Source organism: Neofelis nebulosa, chromosome 11 (assembly GCF_028018385.1).
Source record: "Neofelis nebulosa isolate mNeoNeb1 chromosome 11, mNeoNeb1.pri, whole genome shotgun sequence".
Taxonomy (NCBI): domain Eukaryota; kingdom Metazoa; phylum Chordata; class Mammalia; order Carnivora; family Felidae; genus Neofelis; species Neofelis nebulosa.
In genome coordinates this window covers 22,342,074-22,362,892 of record NC_080792.1, presented here as the reverse complement: position 1 = coordinate 22,362,892, position 20,819 = coordinate 22,342,074, and the positions used below count along the sequence as shown (strand labels likewise).

General features: G+C 35.8%; 1 protein-coding gene across 4 annotated transcripts in view; it reads left to right on the top strand.

Moving 5' to 3' along the window:
- DCC (DCC netrin 1 receptor) overlaps positions 1-20,819 on the top strand; it is a 1,139,939-nt gene that overhangs the window by 683,138 nt on the left and 435,982 nt on the right. For all 4 annotated transcript variants that reach the window (XM_058692059.1, XM_058692060.1, XM_058692061.1 and 1 more), the window contains exons 6-7: positions 17,943-18,097; positions 20,661-20,781. In XM_058692059.1, coding sequence (XP_058548042.1) covers positions 17,943-18,097; positions 20,661-20,781 — 276 coding nt within the window. The remainder of the gene's footprint in view (positions 1-17,942; positions 18,098-20,660; positions 20,782-20,819) is intronic.

Sequence of the window (20,819 nt, the reverse complement as noted above, 5' to 3'; positions counted from 1 at the left end):
TAGAGCAGAAATAACTGGTATAGAAACTGGGGTGCCTGGATGGCTCAGGCATCCAACTTCAGCTCAAGTCATGATCTCATGATCAGTGAGTTCGAGCCCTGCATTGGGCTCTGTGCTGACAGCTCAGAGCCTGGACCTACCTTGGATCCTGTGTCTCCCTCTCTCTCTGCCCCACTCCTACTCACTCTCTGTCTCTCTCTGTCTCTCAAAAATGAATAAATGTTAAAAACAAATTAAGAAAAAATAAATGATATAGAAACCAAAAACAAAAAATAAAATAGTTCAACGAAACCCGGACTTGGTTCTTTGAAAAGATCAAAAAAATTGATAAACCTCCAGCCAGTCTCATCCAAACACAGAAAAAGAGAGAGAGAGAGAGAAAGAGGACTCAAATAAAATCACAAATGAAAGAGGAGAAATAACAACTGTCACCACAGAAATACAGAATATGATGAGATTATAAAAATCACATGCCATGCCAACAAAGTGGATAACCTATAAATTCCTAGAAATGTTGCCTACCAAAACGGAAGCAGGAAGAAATAGAAAGTTTGAACAGACTTACTGCCAGCAATGAAATTGAGTTAGCAATTCATTTGTATTTTTAGATGTAGTTTGGGAAAAGGAAAGGCCATTAGTTAGAATTGAGGAAGCTTGGGTTCTAATATTGATTTTGGTACTCGTGAGCTGTGTTATGCCATAGAAGTTTCATTTATCCTTAATTTCTCCTCTGTAAAATATAAGGAATTGGAATTAGATCTCTAAGATACTTTATAGCTCCCATCAATCAGTCAATCAATCAATTAAATCAGCATTTATTCAGAACTCATTAAGTTTTAGAATATAAATTAGTAAATAATTAGGCGCAGTTCTATTCTCAAGGTACTCATAGCCTACATTTCTACTCTACCTGAAGTTTTGGGTTTATTGAAAAAGCAAAAGCAAATTAAAAAATGGCTATGTAACTTATAACTTGACTTGTAACTTGGTATGTTTGCTTTCAGCACAATGCAGAGATTTTGTATCCGCTTTTTAAAAATATGCACATAAAAGCAGAATGTTCAGATTTCAGGTTGTACTTTTGTTATAGGCATATCAATAAGTGTAAAAACATTCAAGGCCATGTATCTGGCTATAGTACATAGGCATTTGTAGCTGGTTGTGTGTGTGTGTGTGTGTGTGTGTGTGTGTGTGTGTGTGTTACTATATATGTGAGATATATGTTATTATATACATTATATATATGTTATTATGTTTATATATATATACACATATATACAAAAAATCATGAAGTAAAGGCTTGTGTTTATTTATATGACTTCCTGTGTTTGTCATATGAACAGGAATTAAATGTATATACAAAGATAAAATGAGAACCATGAAAATATACCAAGAACTTTTTTTAAAAGCTTCTGAAAAGTGCATGCGCGCGCGCACACACACACACACACACACATATAGTAATCAGAATCAATGTATGAATTATAACCTTTCTCTTTTTTTTTAATTTTTTTTTAACGTTTATTTATTTTTGAGACAGAGAGAGACAGAGCATGAACAGGGGAGGGGCAGAGAGAGGGAGACACAGAATCGGAAACAGGCTCCGATTGAAACAATCGGCTCTGAGCCGTCAGCCCAGAGCCCGACGCGGGGCTCGAACTCACGGACCGCGAGATCATGACCTGAGCTGAAGTCGGACGCTAACCGACTGAGCCACCCAGGCGCCCCGAATTATAACCTTTCTAATAACCATTTTGCTTTTAATTAATGAATCATATGGTAAGTAAGAAATGCAAATACTTCTGGGAATGAGAAGAGATAGGAAGGAGTCTGTAATATTTGAAAAATACCATAAAATATTTTCTCAAGCTTTGCTTTTCAGCCATTTCCCAGTGAGCTTTTGTGTGCAACAAGATTTTACTATGAAATGCAAGGACAAAAATGTAGAAGCACAGCACTTCTTAGCCTTACATTTAGCCCTTATATTTGGTGAGCAGAGGGGAGGCAATGAAGAAGTATTTTCCTGAGGTTTGAAAAATATTAGTCACAGGAGAGGATGTTTAGGGTAACGAATTGTTCTGTGCCAGCACTGACTGCCAGATCCCAGTGACAAAGCTGGTAAATATTCTTTAACATGCACGTTCACATACATGTGCACATGCATATGTGTATTTGTTTATAGTATGCAGGGTAACTTGCATAAAGTGTTAAGACCCAGGGCAGGGTTCCTAAGATTAGAATTCTTACCAGTCAACAAAATTCCTAGATCCCTTTAATATAAACTGCTGTTAAATATGTAGTAGATTTTGCTGTTTTTATTCTAATGCATGCCTTTATCATTTGCCCTTAATACATTGTATTTTAATATTTGATAACAGTTCTTTCCAACTAAGATGAATTTTATGAAATCCAAGTTTTTAAATCCAACTTAGCACTAGGAATTGTACACAGACTTTAGTAAGCATTCCTTCTTTGTTATTTAAGTATCAGCCAAAATGTTCAAACAGAATATTTCCATTCACTGTGCAAGAAGGCATTCCAGTTTACATGGGTTGTCTGTGGAAGGATTTTATACATCTTAAAACACACACACACACACACACACACACACACACACATACACACATGCTTTTTCCATGGTTTCTGATATCCACGCTTATCTTTATAAATGAAATTACCATGAAGTTTGGTCTTATCTGTAGGGAGATAGCTGTCTCTTGAGGCCAAAATGCAGGAATGAAAAAAGCAGATAGAGTCTCAAAATTAGAATATAATCAATGCTGGAAGTACTCTTTTACCCAGTAATCTTAAAAGTAAGTCATTTCTAAGTGTTAGTATGAAAGGAATACTGTCATTTTGCAGCAAGGCATTGAACTAATTACCCTTGACCTGCCTTTGAGTCACTTCCTGTGATTTTTATGAGACGCTTAGGTTGGTATTTATTGTTTCAAGCAATGCATTAATGCTAGCCAAATATTATTTTAGTGGCAGAATAAAAAGCAAACTGACAACTTTATTTTCCTTGTTCTTTCTTTGCTAAATCAACTCTATATAAACCGTTCATGCTGAACAGCATTGGACTAGCCGTATATACTCTCATGTTAGACTCACAAAATTTTAAGGCTGGAAAAAAAGCTTGGGGATAATTTACTTTGTTTTAGCAGCAGAGAATATTCTCATGCAGCTTTCAGTCAATACAGAAGCTCCACATTTACTGTTGGTCAACATGGAGGTCTTTTCCTTGAAGGTATTACAGGGGTGGGGAGTAATTTCACAACCATCCCCTCCCCAGTAACACTTGAAGGAATTTCAGAGAATTTGAAAATAGAGATTCCATTCAATCCTCTAAATTTTCAGACTAAGAAACTGAAGTCAACAAAAGTTCAGTTAATTGATGAGTGTCCATATGTCCCTACAGTAGGACCAGAGCCAGGAGTCAGAGTTTCTGACTGTTCTTGCTGTCATACAGCAGTTTTCATGGGTCATCCTGTAAATAGTCTCCCTTCAGCAAATTTGTGGTAGAAAACTTTGCATTGCTCTTTCCTCCATATGATTTCCTCAAGAGTTAGTTGACGTGGTCTTGTCACCAGCAACAAGTTCCTCTGAAGTTCTTCTAAGCCCCAGTGGAGAAGTATGACTTTAAAGAAAAAAAAAAAAAGACAGAGAGTAAATGTGATTATCATGTGTACTATTTATGAAAGCTCTTAGAATTTCCAGTGGGGAGTGCCTGGGTGGCTCAGTTGGTTAAGCGACTGACTCTTGATTTTGTCATGATCTCACGGTTCGTGAGTTCAAGCCTGGCATCGGGCTCTTTGTTGGCACTGTGGAGGATTCTCTCTCCTTCTCTCTCTGCCCCTCCCCTACTTTCCCTCTGTATCTTTCTCAAAATAAATAAAAATAAACTTAAGAAAAAGAGAATTGCCAGTGGGTTCTTCTATTTAAAGCGATAGTAGTGAGTCCTTCTGAAGGTAGAATGTTTTTAATGCTTATTTATTTATTTATTTTGAGAGAAAGAGAGAGAGTATGCATGAGGGGGAAAGACAGACAGGGGTAGAGGGAGAGAAAGAGGATCCAAGCAGGCTTCACCCCAAGTGCAGAGCCTGATGCAGGGCTGATCCCAGGATGGTAGGCTCATGACCTGAGCTGAAATCAAGAACTGGATGCTTAGCTGACATGAGCCACCTAGGCACCTCCTGAAAATAGATTTTGAGTCACCTTTTTTAATCATTAGGAATTTTTAACAATTACAGGTGCCTGGGTGAGTCAGTCAGTTAAGTGTCTGACTCTTTTTATCTCAGTTCACGTCTTGATCTCAGGGTCATGAGTTCAAGCCCCACATTGGACTCTGCACTGGGCTGAAACCTACTAAAAAAAGGAAATAAATGAAGGAAGGAAAGAAAGAAGGAAGGAAGGAAGGAAGAGAAATTTTTAACAAGGAAAGAAGATATATACATACCTCCATAACCACTATAATGTCTTAAAATTTTTCTTCCAGAGTCTTTTAAAAAAAAATTGTTTTGGAAAAAAAATTCACTTTTTAAACTTTGTGAAAATAACCTATCTGAATTAAAAAATCTCCCTAACTCTCAGTATCCCATATATCCTTCTATGTACAGGAATAGTTGCTAGGTAGAAATACATTTATGACAGTGTGATGCAGCTGTAGATACTGTTTTTAGTCTTTGTAAGTTCATGTTTTATTTCAGTGCAGAACAGTTTAAATTCCTGCCATCAAGACAGCACTTCTTCACAGCGGGGTTAGCATCCTCACTCATCCATCTCATTCCCCACCCTCTGATTTTGGTTGTTACAGTGTTAGCTGTCTCCTGTTCAGGTTATAACAATTGAATTCTCGTCAGTAACCATAGTTTCATTGTGTCTATTTTATTTCTGTATAGAGATGTTGTCAATACTCATCACATTCATCATGGTTGTCTAACTTTTTATTTTGATGGTACTTTTAATTGCCTGGATTTTGTTGTCAGACTTACTTTAGAAAGTGCTATATTTTCTGAGTACCTTCATAACTGAGAATGTGGCTTTATATAGAAAGGCTCATGTATAATACTCTTGGGTAATATTGCTCTGTTGTCTTCTGCTACATTGGATATATGGGAGTCTGATTCCCCCTTACCTCATATAGAATGATTTGATTTTTATTTTTCTGTCTGGATGTTCAGATATTACTTTATCCTCCAGATTCAATAGCCCAAATGAGATGTCTCACTATCAGGAATCATGTATTTAATTTCCTAGGAACATGGTAAAGACTTTGAATCTGAAAATTCAGATTTATTTTTCAAGGAAAATGTTCTATTATTTTATCTTTAAATATATCTTTTGTGGGCTTTGAATGTATACATTTTTGGGCTTGCTACATCAGAATTCCAGTTACCTTATTGGATCATTTCTGCTTCTCCTCTTTCTATACGAGCTTTGTGTTATTTTAGACCCTTGGCTTTTTTCATCTACATTCACTGTGATTATCTCAGATCTCCTGTATGTTGGTAACTTGATTTTTAGTAGTGTTTATTATGTTATTTGTACTTTTTAATGTATGTATTGGCACCAGTCTCTAATGATGTTATTTGGTCCTTGATTTGTTTCTTTAGTTCCACTATCTCCCTTTTTGTTTTGTTCTGCCATTTTATCATCCAGTCTTTGGCCTCTAGTTATATTGAATTAATTTTCATATTCCATGAAGCCATTGTATAAAGCAACTTAAGCAATTTCCTTCCATTCCTGTCCTTATATTCTCTTCTCAATAGGGAGCTTTGTTTTTCTCTCTCCTTTTACCCAACCACCTTTCTCTCCATCTCTATGTCTCTGTGTCTGTCTCGCATTATTGTTGGCTGTAGCATTTCCATATTTCTTATGTACAAGCTCATACATGGGTAGCTCTGTCCAGAAACTATTTGCTCTAATACAGTACAAATTACATGTAGACTTATTTACTACCCTGCCTTACCCCTCTGGACTCCAGTTTGAAGGCTGGAGATTTGAGGCTTTGTGCTCTTTTTAAGAACCAAGGGGAATGATTAGGGAGTGAGTGCAATTGAAGCAACATACTATGGCTGATGCTGTTCCTGTTCCCTTACAACGTGGAAGGCCTGGTCCTCAGATTTCCGGCCAAGTCTTCAGCTCACTGTTAGCCCAAGAGTCTTCACCTTAGTCACCTCCATCTCCTGTGTATCACTTCAACAGCCCTCCAGCTGTCCTCCAGGAGGACAACCCTCCTCTCTCAGAAAAGGAGAAGCATAAGGCTGTATTCACAGGTTTTGCACTGATTCAGGTTTGGAGGTATTATTGAGAATTCTTAGGCTTTTCCCCAAACTTCAGAGTTGTTTCTGGGGCTTAAAAACAGATAAGGAATTCAATCCTAATCTGCCTTTCTGCTCTGTTCCAGAAATGTCTGTTTTGATTTTTTTTTTCATTTAACTATGCTTTCTTTTTTTTTTAATTTGTTGTTGATATTTATGTACGTGCACGAGTATGCTCTGGGACTTAAGCTTATTTCATTAGGTTTTGGGGGCAAGAAATTAGTTATGTGTCAGAATCCATCATTTTCTCAGTTGAAGGTGTTGAAAGATTCCCTCACTGAATATCTACAACTAACAAGCAACTTGAAAAATAATTTTTCTTCTGTAATTTATTGTAACTCTTCAGAGTACATTTGAAAATACATAGAAATAGTTCTCATGCATGTCAGAAACATTTTTTTAGACTTTTAAAATACCTACATCTTTTACTCTCAAATACCAAGAAAGCTAGAAAACATTTAACCGAGGGAAAAATGATAGCTCTAAAATTCCTGTCAGGATGCAGTGTTGGAACTGGATAACCTATTTTATATATTTATTACTTCTGTCATCATACAACACATGTGAATTAACATTTTATCTTGTCAACATGTTTTCATTTCCTTCATAACTAAAGTTAAAAATTGACAAGGATGTTTATAAATTATATATATGTAGATGTATAATTTTATGCGTTTATGTATATACAAGACATTTTAAAATGGTATTCTCTGTGATGATATTGTTTATGTAGAAGTTTCTGGGAACACAAATATATACGAATATATAGAAATACATATATTAAAATATATATTTATATTTACATATACATACACATACATGCTTTTATGTGTGTGTGTCTATGCACGCAAACTTAATTGTTGGAGAGTTACCAGTATCTACTGAAGGCTTGATTGATAGCACACAAATCATTCCAAAGGCATGGCAGTAACATCAGTAAGCATATAGATTGGGACCTTGAGGTAATCTTTGTATTATTTTCAGCATTGGTTTGAGCCTCACAACATCATCTACCAATTTGGTCGTAGGCTCCACAACTAAAGAAGAAATGGAAAACTCAGTCTGGATTTATAGAGAAGGAACCATGATTGCAGGAAGAGCTGGAACGGAGGAAGGGTAATGGGATTATTTGTCTGGATAAAGAAAATTGTGAGGAGAGAGAGAAAATAATTGCCAAGCATATATAAAGGACTCTAAAGTAAAGGTTGAAGATAAGGTGTTCTTTATCCCCCACAGCACGCAGACCAGAATTTTTAGGTAGGAGGAGGAATTTTTTGGTGTATTGTGTTCACAATGAGAAGTACTGATGGTGTAGAAAATGAAAGCAAAAGGTCTAAGTTTTCATTTCTCTAAGGTGATGAAAATAGTGTCTTTGCCAGCTACAGCAGAATAGCTTATAGTTGATGCTTCTAATGTCCTATTGTAATAAACTTTGAAGAAAAGTATACTCTTATGTCTTAAATGTCTAGATTTTTCATAGCTATTACTCAGTTGCAGCCAGAAAATGAATGAATGCCAGGGGGTTGTCCTATTAAGCCTGAGCCACACCCAAGCCTAAATAATGCTTATTTGCACCTATCCCATGCTTGTCCTTGAGGACACAGAGTTGGTAACGCAGTCCCCATTCTTAAGAAGCTAGTAGCTTAGTGGATTCACATTCAGATTTATGCCACAATGGAAGAAATTGTTGTTTCGTCTGCTGGTTGTTTTTGGTCAGTTAGTGTTTAGTGTTTAGTGTATAGATATATATATAGATAGATAAAGATATAGATATAGATATAGATATAGATATAGATATAGATATAGATATAGATAGATATACATACATATATAGTGTCACACAGAAGTAAATATATCATCTATATTTATATATGTATATGTATATATTTATAAGTAAATATAAATATAAGTAAATATAAGTAAATATATCATTTATATATATCTAGATATATAGATTTTATATAGATATTATATAATTTTATATTATATAAATATATATTATATATTATATATTTTTTATTTTATATATATTTATAATATTTATATATTATATATAAAATATATATTTATATATATAATTAAACACACCATATGTATAATTAAATATACCACTTAGGCTTAGTCAGAAAAATAAAAAAGGTAATGTTCATTCTAGCAGTTGTTAAAAGAACCCAAACCTGCCTACCTATCTCTCCATTCCCTGCCACCCTTTCTCTCTGTCTCTCTGTGGAAATGATCACTGATGCACTAGATTGAAATATTTCTTAAAATGGAAAATGCTAAGAAGAAAATCCATAGCTTAAAAACCCTTTTTTTCCAGAGTGGGAACCCCAGTCAATATTAATAGTTAAAGCTCAAGTGTGCTTTTGTTTCCAATGCAGAAAACATTCTAGTCATTTAAGGTTAGAAACCAACCTAAATTTTTTAGGAGAGTACAGACAGGTATGTGTGAGACACAACTTAAATAGAAAATGAAATGCAAATCTCAACACCCAGTCCTACGGGGGAGGACAGATGTGTAGGAAGGAAAACGCAAACTAGAGAGCAATATTCAGCAGATTTCAAGTCTCTTGTCACATAAGAAAAGACCTGGATAGAAGTGTTGAATTGGGCCGAGATACATCACATAGCTCCTTGTTAAAAAAGGAGAGGGAGGATTATGCATTTAAAGATCAAGTTAGCTGAAAGAAAGTTACTGGCAACAAAAGTTAGTGCAAGAAGAATTAAAACTATGGAATAGGAGAACAATTTCTAATCTATAAATTGGGCAGTCCTTTTAGAAACATTATTCTATAAAACTGGGATTTTTCTGAGGGATGGTTAACATGAAAGCCTGAATTGATAAAGATTACTTCCCGTCCCCTGCTAGGATATGTTATCTCTAAACCTGCATTCAATCTGGCCTCTTTTGTAGTAATCTACCTCTTTTGTAGTAATCTGAATGTAATTACATATGAAAGTATGGGTCCTTAAAGTGAAATTATCTGTTGATACAATTGTAATAGGCACTTCAAAGAGCCTATTTGTTTTGGATACTGAAGTAGTCTGATTTGTTGTTAGATATTTGGTGTGGTCTGCCTCTTCAGATATTTGCATTTAAGAGAAGACTGAAGGGGTTATGCCCACTATTTCAAGGACAAATTAACTAACTTCAAAGGGCCTGGGAACACTGGAGAGAGCTGTTTGGCTCCAGGGAAACTTAGCTGACTGTCCAGTGTTTTCAGAGTGGAAATGCAGCCACTCAAGGATCATGCTAATTTTTATTTTCCTCCTAATAAAATCTCACCGATCTGGTTTTTTCCTCGATTATTTTTTGTCATTCACCAAAGTAATTTGTGCTGCGTAGTGTTTATTTAAACCACCTGCCTGGCTTTAGAAATGCATTCTTGGGGCACCTGGGTGGCTCCGTCATTTAAGTGTCCAAATCTTGAGTTTAGCTCAGCTCATAATCTCACAGTTCCTGGGATGAGCCCTGCTGGGATGAGGCTCTGTGCTGACAGCATGGAGCTGACTTGGGATTCTCTCTCTCCCTCTGCCTCTCCCCAGCTCAACCCCTCTCTGTCTGCCTGTCTGTCTGTCTCTCTCTCTCTCTCAAAACAAACTTTGAAAATGCATTATCTGCAATTTCAGAGTTATGGTAAATCTTTAGAATGTAGAGAATCTTCTCAAAATCAAGGTAATTTTATTACATACCTAAACAACGGAAAAAGAATAGCCAAATAACTTACCTAAAAATAAAAATACTAGAAGCCAAGGTTAAAGATTAAGGAGTGATATGGGACATTCCTGAAAATACTTATGAGGCATCTATTATATGAAATAAAAATCAAAATGCTGTTTAGTTTATTGCTGATGACTTTGAGGTTGATACTATAAAAAAAATTTTCCTCTACAAAATTTAAATGACAAGTCATAGCATAGAAACTCTTAGGAGGAAACCAAGTAAATTTACAGAAAACTTTTACTCAAATTTAAGATCTACTTATAGGGTCTCCTGGGTGGCTCAGTCAGTTAAGCGTCCAACTTTGGCTCAGGTGATGATCTCGCAGTTCATGTGTTTGAGCCCCTCATCAGGCTCTGTGCTGATGGTTTGGAGCCCCAAGCCTGCTTTGGATTCTGTATCTATGTCTCTCTCTGCCCCTCCCCTGCTCACACTCTGTCTCTCTTTCAAAAATAAATAAACAAAAACATTTTCAAAATATAAAATTTAGTTATACAAGTCTAACGATTTCAGGATAGAGGATTTTCTCAAGTATTAGTCATTTCGAAGTATGATAAACACTTTCAAGAACAAATCATATTTTTTCCATATTTCTGTTGCTTATTAGACACTTTGGGTCATTATTCCTTATTCCCTCAGCCACCTAATAAAAATAATTTTTTTATATATGTACGTAAGTACTTTAGAAGATCCTGAGAAACTAACATCTGAGGGAAATTTGAGTAATTTATTTCTGGTCATGAATTTTTATTCTACTCAAAGACAGTATAACTAAAATCAGTATCTTGCCTGAAATTGTTGTAGCATTGTATGCAATTCTCAGGATTAATGGATTAATAATTAATGGATTAATAGATTAGTACTATGTAAATGGCACTATTTGATAAACTTGCAAATTCACAGTACTCCATTTTTATTAATCATTAAGAAATTGCTACCCACCAAATAGTTTAAAGTAAAATTATTCCTTCCACGAGGGTGGAAGGGAGGGGTTATTGTGTAATATTGACATTCAAAGAGATAGCATATGCTTCAGATACCATCTTTAAGAATCCATTTTGTGGTTGGTAAATAATGATATATGTGAAATATATGTTAAAACAATAAGTGGTATAAAAACTGGGCACAGAGAGAGAGCACTACAAGAAGCAGGAAAATCCATTGTCCGATTCACAAAAGACAAAATGTCATGGGAAAAGGAGTATTTGAGTTGCCCTTTAGAGAATAAATAGAAATTGCATCCTCTGAGGAATGTAATTCCAGGCAAGGATCCATGATCAGAAAATGCTGATGACACATACCCACAGCGACTGATAATTCATATTCCTTCTTTCGTCCCAGTTGCACTTTATGTTGAGAATATACAACTCCAGTGCTGTGATCCTAAATTCCAGGCAGCAGATTCTAGTTTGTTCATCAACAGAGAAAGACAAAGGGATCAAATAAGAAGAGAAAAAAGTGGGTAAACTTCTTTTGTTCACTTTCTCCCAGAATAGTGTCATCATCAAAAATATATTAAACAATAGGTTGAATTGATGTTAGCATGACAGAGCGTCTTCCCCTAACAAGTTACAAACTGTTGCTAAGTAACCATATCAAAGTGCCATAAAATCAGCCAAAATAAATACCACTGGGGTTTCTAAAAGGAGATAAAATTTTACAAAAAGAAAAATTAAGGTGACGCTTTTGGAGAAGTGGGTTCACGGATAGGTAGGATGTCTGCACTCTAAGACAAAATGAAAAACAGTTCAGGAAGAGAAAACAGAATGAACAAAGATGGGTTAGAAAAGGACCAGATAGGATTGTTAAATTAAAACCGAGGATTTTTGTAAGGGATATGTGGACAGTAGCTTCGGGAAAACAGGTAGCAGTTTGGTTATGCATTATTTAAAGCAAGATTGAAAAACTTTTATGTAATTTCTAATCCAACCTAGGTTTTTTTTTATTTAGACCTTTTCAAAACTGTCTCCTGAATTCTATATTTATTTTAATTCCTTTTGCCCAAACGAGGAAGAATTTTAGGAATATTTTGAAAAGGGGGGCGCCTGGGTGGCTCAGTTGGTTAAACGTCCGACTTCGGCTCAGGTCGCGATCTCACAGTCTGTGAGTCTGAGCCCCGCGTCGGACTCTGGGCTGATGGCTCAGAGCCTGGAGCCTGCTTCCGATTCTGTGTCTCCCTCACTCTCTGCCCCTCCCCCATTCATGCTCTGTCTCTCTCTGTCTCAAAAATAAATAAAAACGTCAAAAAAAATTAAAAAAAAATTAAAAAAAAATGAAAAGGTATCCAATATAACAAATACTTAGTCCTTTCTCCAGTTAGCCAATTCTTTGTTCTTTATTTTTTTTCTCATGATTCATTGATGTTTTATTTTCCACGACAATAAAATAATATTTTGTTAGTTATGTAGTTTCCATGACATTGTCAAAACTCCTCCTCATCATCTTATACCAATATTGCCACAGCAAAAGGGAAACTGTGTATTTTATTGTTTGAGTTCTTATAAGCATCGTCAGCAGATCTTTGCTGAGTGTGTGCTGGGGATGAGGCTCTGTGACAGGCATTGAGATATGAAAAGAAATCATTAGCCCTTGTTCTTACCACAAAATTACTCATGACTGGCAACACTGCCCAAGTTAGACAGTATATTTTCAGAAAATGTGAAAGTTAGACCCATTTCTGATGGTGTGGTATTGTTTCATGTTTCAACTTTCCCATCTAAATGAGGGCAGCTACTTTTTCTTCCTCATTTACTGTCTGGTATATGGTGAAAGTTGGAAAACCTGATATAGAAATCAAGGTATTAAGACAGCCAGGGAGGACGAGGTATCCAGTGTAATGCTGAAAGCCTAAGGAATAAGAGAAAATCACAGATTATATATAGATCGTGACTCATGTACATATTTGGAAGTAGGAAAAAAACATTGAGGCATCCTTGGTGTTTATTGTTTTACAATTATAATTATATACTTAAGTCAAATTATTCCATTAACTAATCAGAGTCACTGTATTTTATTAGTCAATAAAACAGAAGGTTTTGAAGATTCGCTATGATCCGCTTTGGAAGATCTGGTCCCATCATGTGGGTTTTTGAAACTTCTCTTTCCTTTGCTTTTGTTGAGTATAGATTTAAAATTCTCCTATCTTCCTTTTCTCTTCTTCTATACTGTTTGATTCCTATTCTACTCTTCCTTCCACCCCCACTCCCTAGATAGATATATACAAACATATACATATATATACAAATATGTGTGTGTATATATATATATATACACACACATACAAACATGCATACCTAAATATATATGTGTACAAACACATACATATGCATATCTCTCTGTGTATGTATATATTTTCTCCCAGGTCCCATAATAAAATCGGTAGTGCCATAAAGTGAGTCAAATGAATCTTTTGGTTTCCTACTGCATGTGAAAGGTTTGTTTACACAATGCTATAGTTTATTAAGTATAAAATAGCATGAAGTCTAAAAAAAATGATGTGCTACCTACCTTAATCTTTAATGGTAACCATCACCTGAGCTTTCAGTGGATTGTAATCTTTTTGCTGGTGGAGGGTCTTGCCTTGATGTTGATGGCTACCTAGTGATTGGGATGGTGGTTGCTGAAGGCTACAGTGGCTGTGGAAATTTCTTCAAATATGACAAAGTTTGCTGCAACAGTTGATTTTTCCTTTCACGCATAATTTCTCTGTAGCATGTGATGCTAATTGATAGCACTTTACCCACAGAGGAACTTCTTTCAAAATTGGAGTCAGTCCCTTCAAACCCTCAGGCTGCTTTGTCAGCTAAGTTCATGTAATATTCTAAACTCTGTATTGTCATTTCAACAGTCTTCATAGCATCCTCACTAGGAGTAGATTCCATCTCAAGAAACCACTTTGTTTGCTCATCCATAAGAAGCAACTTCTCTTCCACTCAAATTTTATCATAATATTGTGCAGTTAGTCACATTTTCAAGCTCCATTTCCAATTCTATTTCTCTTGCTGTTTCCACCACATTTACAGTTACTTTCTCCACTAAGGTCTTGAGCCCCTCCAAGTCATCCATGAAGATTGGAATCAAATTCTTCCACACTCTTATTAGTTTTGTTATTTTGACATTTTCCCATGAAGCACAAATTTTCTTAATGGCAATCTAGAATGATGAATACTTTCCAAAAGAGTTTCAATTGACTTTTCCCAGATCCTTCAGAGGAGGCACTATCTATGGTAGTTATAGCCTTACAAAATGTATTTCTTAAATAAGACTTGAAAGTTAAAATTACTCATTGGTCCATGGACTGTAGAATGGATATTAGATTAGCAGGCTTGAAAACATTAATCTGATTGTGTATCTCCATCAGAGCTCTTGGGTGACCAGGTGCATTGTCAAAGAGTAGTGATCTTTTGAGAGAAATCTTTTTTCTCTCAACAGAAGGTTTAAAATATTCAGTAAACCAAGTTGTTAACAGATGTGCTGTCATCCGGACTATTTATTTATAGAGCACAGGCAGATTAGATTGAATAATTCTTAAGTGTTCTAGGATTCTTAGAATGGCAATGAGCACTGGCTTCAACTTCAAGATACCAGCTGCATCAGCCCCTAAAAAGAGAGTCAGCCTGTCTTTTGAAGCTTTGAAGCCAGGCATTGACTTCTCCTCACTAGCTATTAAAGTCGTAGGTGGCATCTTCCAATATAAAGCCATTTTGTCTACATTGAAAATCTGTTGTTTAATGTAGATACCTTCATTAATGATTTTAGCTAGATATTCTGGGTAACTTGCTGTAGCTTCTACATCACCACCTGCTGTTTCACCTTGCACCTTTATGTTGTGGAGATGGCTTCTTTCTTTAAACCTCATGAAACAACCTCTGCTAGCTTCAAAGTTTTCTTCTGTAGCTTCATCACCTCTCTCAGCCTTCACAGAACTGAAGAGAGTTAGGGCCTTTCTCTATATTAGCCTTTGGTTTAAGGGAATGCTGTGGCTGGTTTGATCTTCTATCCAGATCTCTAAAACTTTATATCAGTGATAAGACTTTATCACTTTCTTATCATATGTGTGTTCACTGAAGTAAAGCTTTTAATTTCCGTTGAGAACTTTTGATTTGCATCCACAAGTTGCATGTTTGACACAAGAGACCTAGCTTTTAGGCTGTCTCATCTTTCAGCATGCCTTCTTCGTTAAGCTTAATCACTGCTAGCTGTTGATTTAAAGGAAGAGACATGTGTGACTCTTCCTTTCACATGAACACTCACAGGCCATTATAGGATTATTAACTGACCTAATTTCAATACTTCTATGTCTTAGGGAATAGAGAAGCCCAAGAGGAAGGAGAAATATGGGGGGGGGGGGGCTGGTCTGTGGAACAGTCAGAACGCATACAACATTTATTCATTAATTTCACCATCTTACATGCATGTGGTTCATGGTACCCCAAAATAATTACAGTAGTAACATCAGAGATCACTGATCATAGATGACCAGTTTGTATTAACAAACATAATAATAATGAAAACATTTGAAATATTGCAAGAATTACCAAAACGTGACACAAAGACAGGGAGTAGATGTTGTTGGAAAACTGGTGCCAATAGGCTTCCTCAATGCTGGGTGGCCACAAAACCTTCAATCTGTAAAAAATCTGGGGTCAGGGAAGCACAATAGAGCTCAATTAAATGAAGTACAATAAAATGAAGTGTAACTGGATATATATGTATGTATCTGTATATGTTTATGTATATGTACATATTTACATGCATATATATTTAAATTTTAGTCTCAACTCCAAAAATGAATTTGCCATTCCACGAATGGATGTCACTCACAGTTTGAAAACTCTGAAATAGGCCTAAGTGATATCAGGAATTCTGATGAAAGTGAACACTAAGAATGGGAGGATTCAGGAAGTTTTCATGGCCCCAGGTTAGAAGGTCTTAAAGGGGGAAGAGGAATAGACAACATGGTATTATATATTTTTTAATAGCTCTAATTATTTATCTCCATTATCTTTGAGGCTTCAGGAATGTTAATGAGTTATTCTTCCACCTGCATTTTCAAGTGGCAAAAGAGACAATTATTACAAAGTAGTTCATAATGTAGGCAGGGGAGTCAGCCTGTCTGGCTCTGTGGTCTACAAGTAGCATGATTTGGAGAAAGTTAGTTCAACTCCTTGTACCTCAGCATCTTTGTAAAATGGGAATCACAAAGCCTTAGAGAGGTGTGGTGAATATAATAAATATAAAGTTCTTAGCCTAATAAATTATAAACGGTCAGCCTACAATAAATATTGGCTATTTGCAAGTAAATAAATAGTTGATCAAAATCTATAATAAAATTGAGAACAGAATCCAACAGACAACTGACATATTTGCTTAGAGCATCATTCAATAAATGTTTCTGATGCCTTTTGGTTCATTGTCAATGAGTTTGGTTAAGGGATAAAAACAGTCTCTTACTAATATTATCAATTATTTCAGCTCTGTATATAATGGGGATATGTTCTTTTTAGAAAAGCTCTGACACATTTTTTCCATATCTTTAGTCTGTGAATATTAATGCATCCCAGCTGAGTCATACAAATCAATTTGCGCATGTGAAAGATTAAAGAATTTTAAAGTTGTGTAGTACTAGAGGTCCAAATATTTAGTTAAAAATCAGGAAAATAAGGTAGAGAGAGAGGGAGGAGGAAGAGAGAGAGAGAAAGGGAGAGAGAGAGAAAAGGAGGGAGAGAGAGACTGAGATTTCCAAGATCTTCAGTAGAAAAACTAGGACTTGAACCTGGGACACTTTCCACTGGCTCTCCCATTTTTCCAGAACCATCATCAATGTTTGTAAGTTGACTGTGAAGTCAGTGGTGGTTTGAAAGAGCTGATGGCAGTCAGAGAGAGCAAAATATACTGTTAAATGAGCAAAAATTAGGCACTCCTTACTCACTGAGCATAGCAACAGCAATGACAGAAATGCAATCTAACTTTAAAAATGGCTACTAAAAATGCATGTCCATGTCTTATGTGAAAACAGGATCAAGGCTGCTATTTCACTGTGAATTTAACCTGAGTCTCAAGGCAATATGAATATTCAAATCTAACATCACTTTAAGACTCCCAATGGAAGAGAATGAACATTTCTTTTTAAAATTTACCTCTCTTAGGCAGGGTTTTGATGGACCAAGCCTGAGAGATTCATTAGCAAAGGTGTGTTATATTTTATTTGTAATTTCTTTCAATTACAAATTTCCATCATAGAGTAACTAGTATTATGGCAATTAAGACATTAAATTAAATTATTATATCACATATCATGCTGGGAAAATAATAATGCAGTGCAGTTATGTGCCACAGTAGATAATTGCTAAGACAATAGGAATGTGTCCACAGTAAAGGTGATAGTCATTTCTTTGTGCCTATCATCACAGCCAGTTTCAACAGGGAATGAGTCCATCACATTAACTAAATCCCAGTGAAATTCTAGAATTACAGACACCAGGCTTTCTTCTCTCGCGGTCTGGGTTTTCTCAGATTTATCAGCTTCCCTTTATTTACTTTATCAGGTTAAGTTTCCATAGCTTTATGCACTGTTCAGTATCCTTTATGTAAGTCAATTGGATACAAATACTTAGGTATTCAGAATGTTTACTACCTATATAATATTTTCTCCAAAAGCGTTTTTTTGTTGTTGTTGTTGTTGTTCTTTCCTGCAGCAAAACACCACTAACTACAACTGTTTGTGTTTGGAAGAGGGAAGATGCATTCTACAGTGGTTTCTGTATAACAAACTAAGGGTTTCAGGGAATTATTTGAATTACAAATATTCTCCATTCCTGTCCAGTGCATCTTACTGGGCAAAGACCTTAGCATGCTGGTTCATATTCTCATCCGCTTACTTTTGTTTTCTGTCTTTGCAGTTCCGCCATGGTTTTTAAATCACCCTTCCAACCTGTATGCCTATGAAAGCATGGATATTGAGTTTGAATGTTCCGTCTCTGGAAAGCCTGTGCCCACTGTGAATTGGATGAAGAATGGAGATGTGGTCATTCCTAGTGATTATTTTCAAATAGTGGTAACTATCTTCTTTTCATATTAGCTTTACAATCCCATTCATCCTTTCCTATCTTTTCAGTCATTTTTCTTTCCTGGGAAGAGTGTTCCTGTTTGGAATTTTTATGATGTGTTAAAATTTTTCTAGTAAAGTAAATGATTTTCTAGAGTTAAAATGGAGTTGAAAAAGAATGATCAAACAGCCCAGCCCCCTTGTTTTACAGACAAGGTTTTAAATAAACAAACAATGGAAAATACAGAGGACCCGAGACTATGTTTCCAACTATTCTCATTGCTGGTTCTTAGGAGAACAGAGTTTAGAACCTACTCCTAAACTATATGAAGCCAAGAATATCTTACTTTTTTGACTTTTACCCTTTATAATAAAGTTTCAACAAGATTATTTGTTTCAACTTATGATTATTGTATTCTTACTTCCATAATACAGGCATTTTTTTTAGCTACCGTTCCAAATAGGACAGCTGATCCTACTAGAGCAGTAGAAAAGGATGTAGTGACAGTAACAATGACAGTGGTAGTTGCCTTGGTAGCAAAGCCATGGAGATCCAGAGTTCACATGGCATTGCACTTCTGAACATTGGAAAGAATTGAAGCTGAGAATAACAGTTCTTATAGTTTCTCTAAGTTCTAGTGCATTCTATCCCCTCTGGGGGATAATAGGGATGATGTATCATATATACTATGTTGTTTTCCTGGTACACAGTGAGCGCTCAATACCTATCATTATTAGCTTTGCTTTTGCTGTTACCAGCAGAATTCTTTGTTCATGTAAAAAAGTCTCTATGAAAGCTCTCCTTTAGGTGTAGGTTGGCCTGGGAGGTTCTGAATTCAAGGATATGAATATATGAGAAATATGAAAAGCACTTTCCAAATATCAGAGAACTGTGTAGCTAAAGAAGGAGTATTTAGGCCTACTTCTCTTAGGTTGAGATGCAGATATGACCTGTCGAAGAAGAGTGTCTAAGCCAGGTCTTCTGGCAGAAGGGTAATAGACCACAGGTGCCCTGCCAATCCAGGCAGGTGCTCCACTTGACCTTGCACTGGTGCTCATTTGTGGATCCACCTCTTTGTTGCTGGATCAGTTGACTTTCAGAAACTTCCATAACCTCTTTATGCATGCATTTTGTCACACCACGAGGGTTCTTAGGGAATATATCCATAAAGCATATCTTTATTACTTTTATCACCAGTTAGTATTTTCCCCTTTTAGTTGCATTTGTTTAATTGGTTGGGAATGGAGTAAGAAAGAGAGAAAATGTAACTTTTCAGTGCCACACCAATCCATTATTTCCTTTAAGTGTAATACCACTGAATTAAAAATGACCTGCCATGGGGCAACTTGAAATGTGTTGTGTCTGCCTAGAATATATGCTACTTGCATAGAAAGGAAATTGTTGAGTGCCCTTAAGGACACATGATAAAATGCAACATTTATTTTTTTCTACAGTTTGAATAATCTTTCTCCCAGAATGACTCATTACAGCCAACCTATTTAAATGTCTCTTTTCTTAAGGTAAAAAGAAAATGTACAGTGTGAGCTCTGTTCACATTAAATTGTGCTTAAAAATATTTCCCCAATAGCTGCAGAAATCTGAGAGCCATTGTCTGTCACAAAGTAACATTTAGCGCAAATAGTAACTTATATGAGAATTGTTAATTAGAAGTTAGTCAGCTTTATCTAAGAATTTTACATCAGCAGAGAATTGACTACAAGACACTAAAAACAATTAAGAATTCCCCATGAGGTAATATTTATCTCTTAATGACTTCAGGGGAAGTGATTTAACACGTCTCACTTACTGAACTAATTCTTACACTAATATTGAAGAAAAACTGAGTTAGTATAATTAAATGCTATTTCCAGATCATTTTATCATCCATCCTTGAAAAAGATGGTGGCTCAATTTATATAAAATAGGAGTTAACATTGCTGTGTTTAATTTATGGATTTCTGAAGGTGAAGCATTCCACCCATATAACAAGAAGGACATGGTATAAACTATCCACCATACCACCACTCCAAATCCCCCAAAAGGGCACATGTCAAAGCAATTATGATTTTAAAAGGATTTTTGGACTCTTATTTTCTCGGAAAACGCTTCCAGAAAATATCCCACCTAGATTTCTTGTCTTTTAGAAGCTGCAAAAATCAGTGTTTTGATTTCTTTTCTTTTTCCCCAGCAGCTGCTGAACCCAAATTTCCTTCAATAACAAGGGAAGAAATGAAATTTCTTTTGAGCTAACGTTTTTTCTTGCCTATTTAATAAAAGAGCTTCCTGCTGCTAATTTAGATATTGAGGATGATGTGTATTTTTGTGAGAATAGTTTTTATTGCAGAACTAGCTTAAATGGATACACATAGATTCGACAGAGTATTGGGAATCTGTGACATTTTCCAAGTGGCATAAGACATATCTATGAGGCTGAGAACTCTCATGGCCTCCCTTGTTGCTTCTCCTATGAAGTTTTATTAAAATTTTATATTCATTTTGTCTCTTTGAGTTTTGTTTGTTTGTTTGTTTTTGCTTTGTAAAATATTTCACCTGCTTCTTTCTTCTCCCTAGGGAGGAAGCAACTTACGAATCCTTGGAGTGGTAAAGTCAGATGAAGGCTTTTATCAATGTGTAGCTGAAAACGAGGCTGGAAATGCCCAGACCAGTGCTCAGCTCATTGTCCCTAAGCCTGGTAAGATGAGGGGAACTTTGCTCTGTGACTGGTAGCTG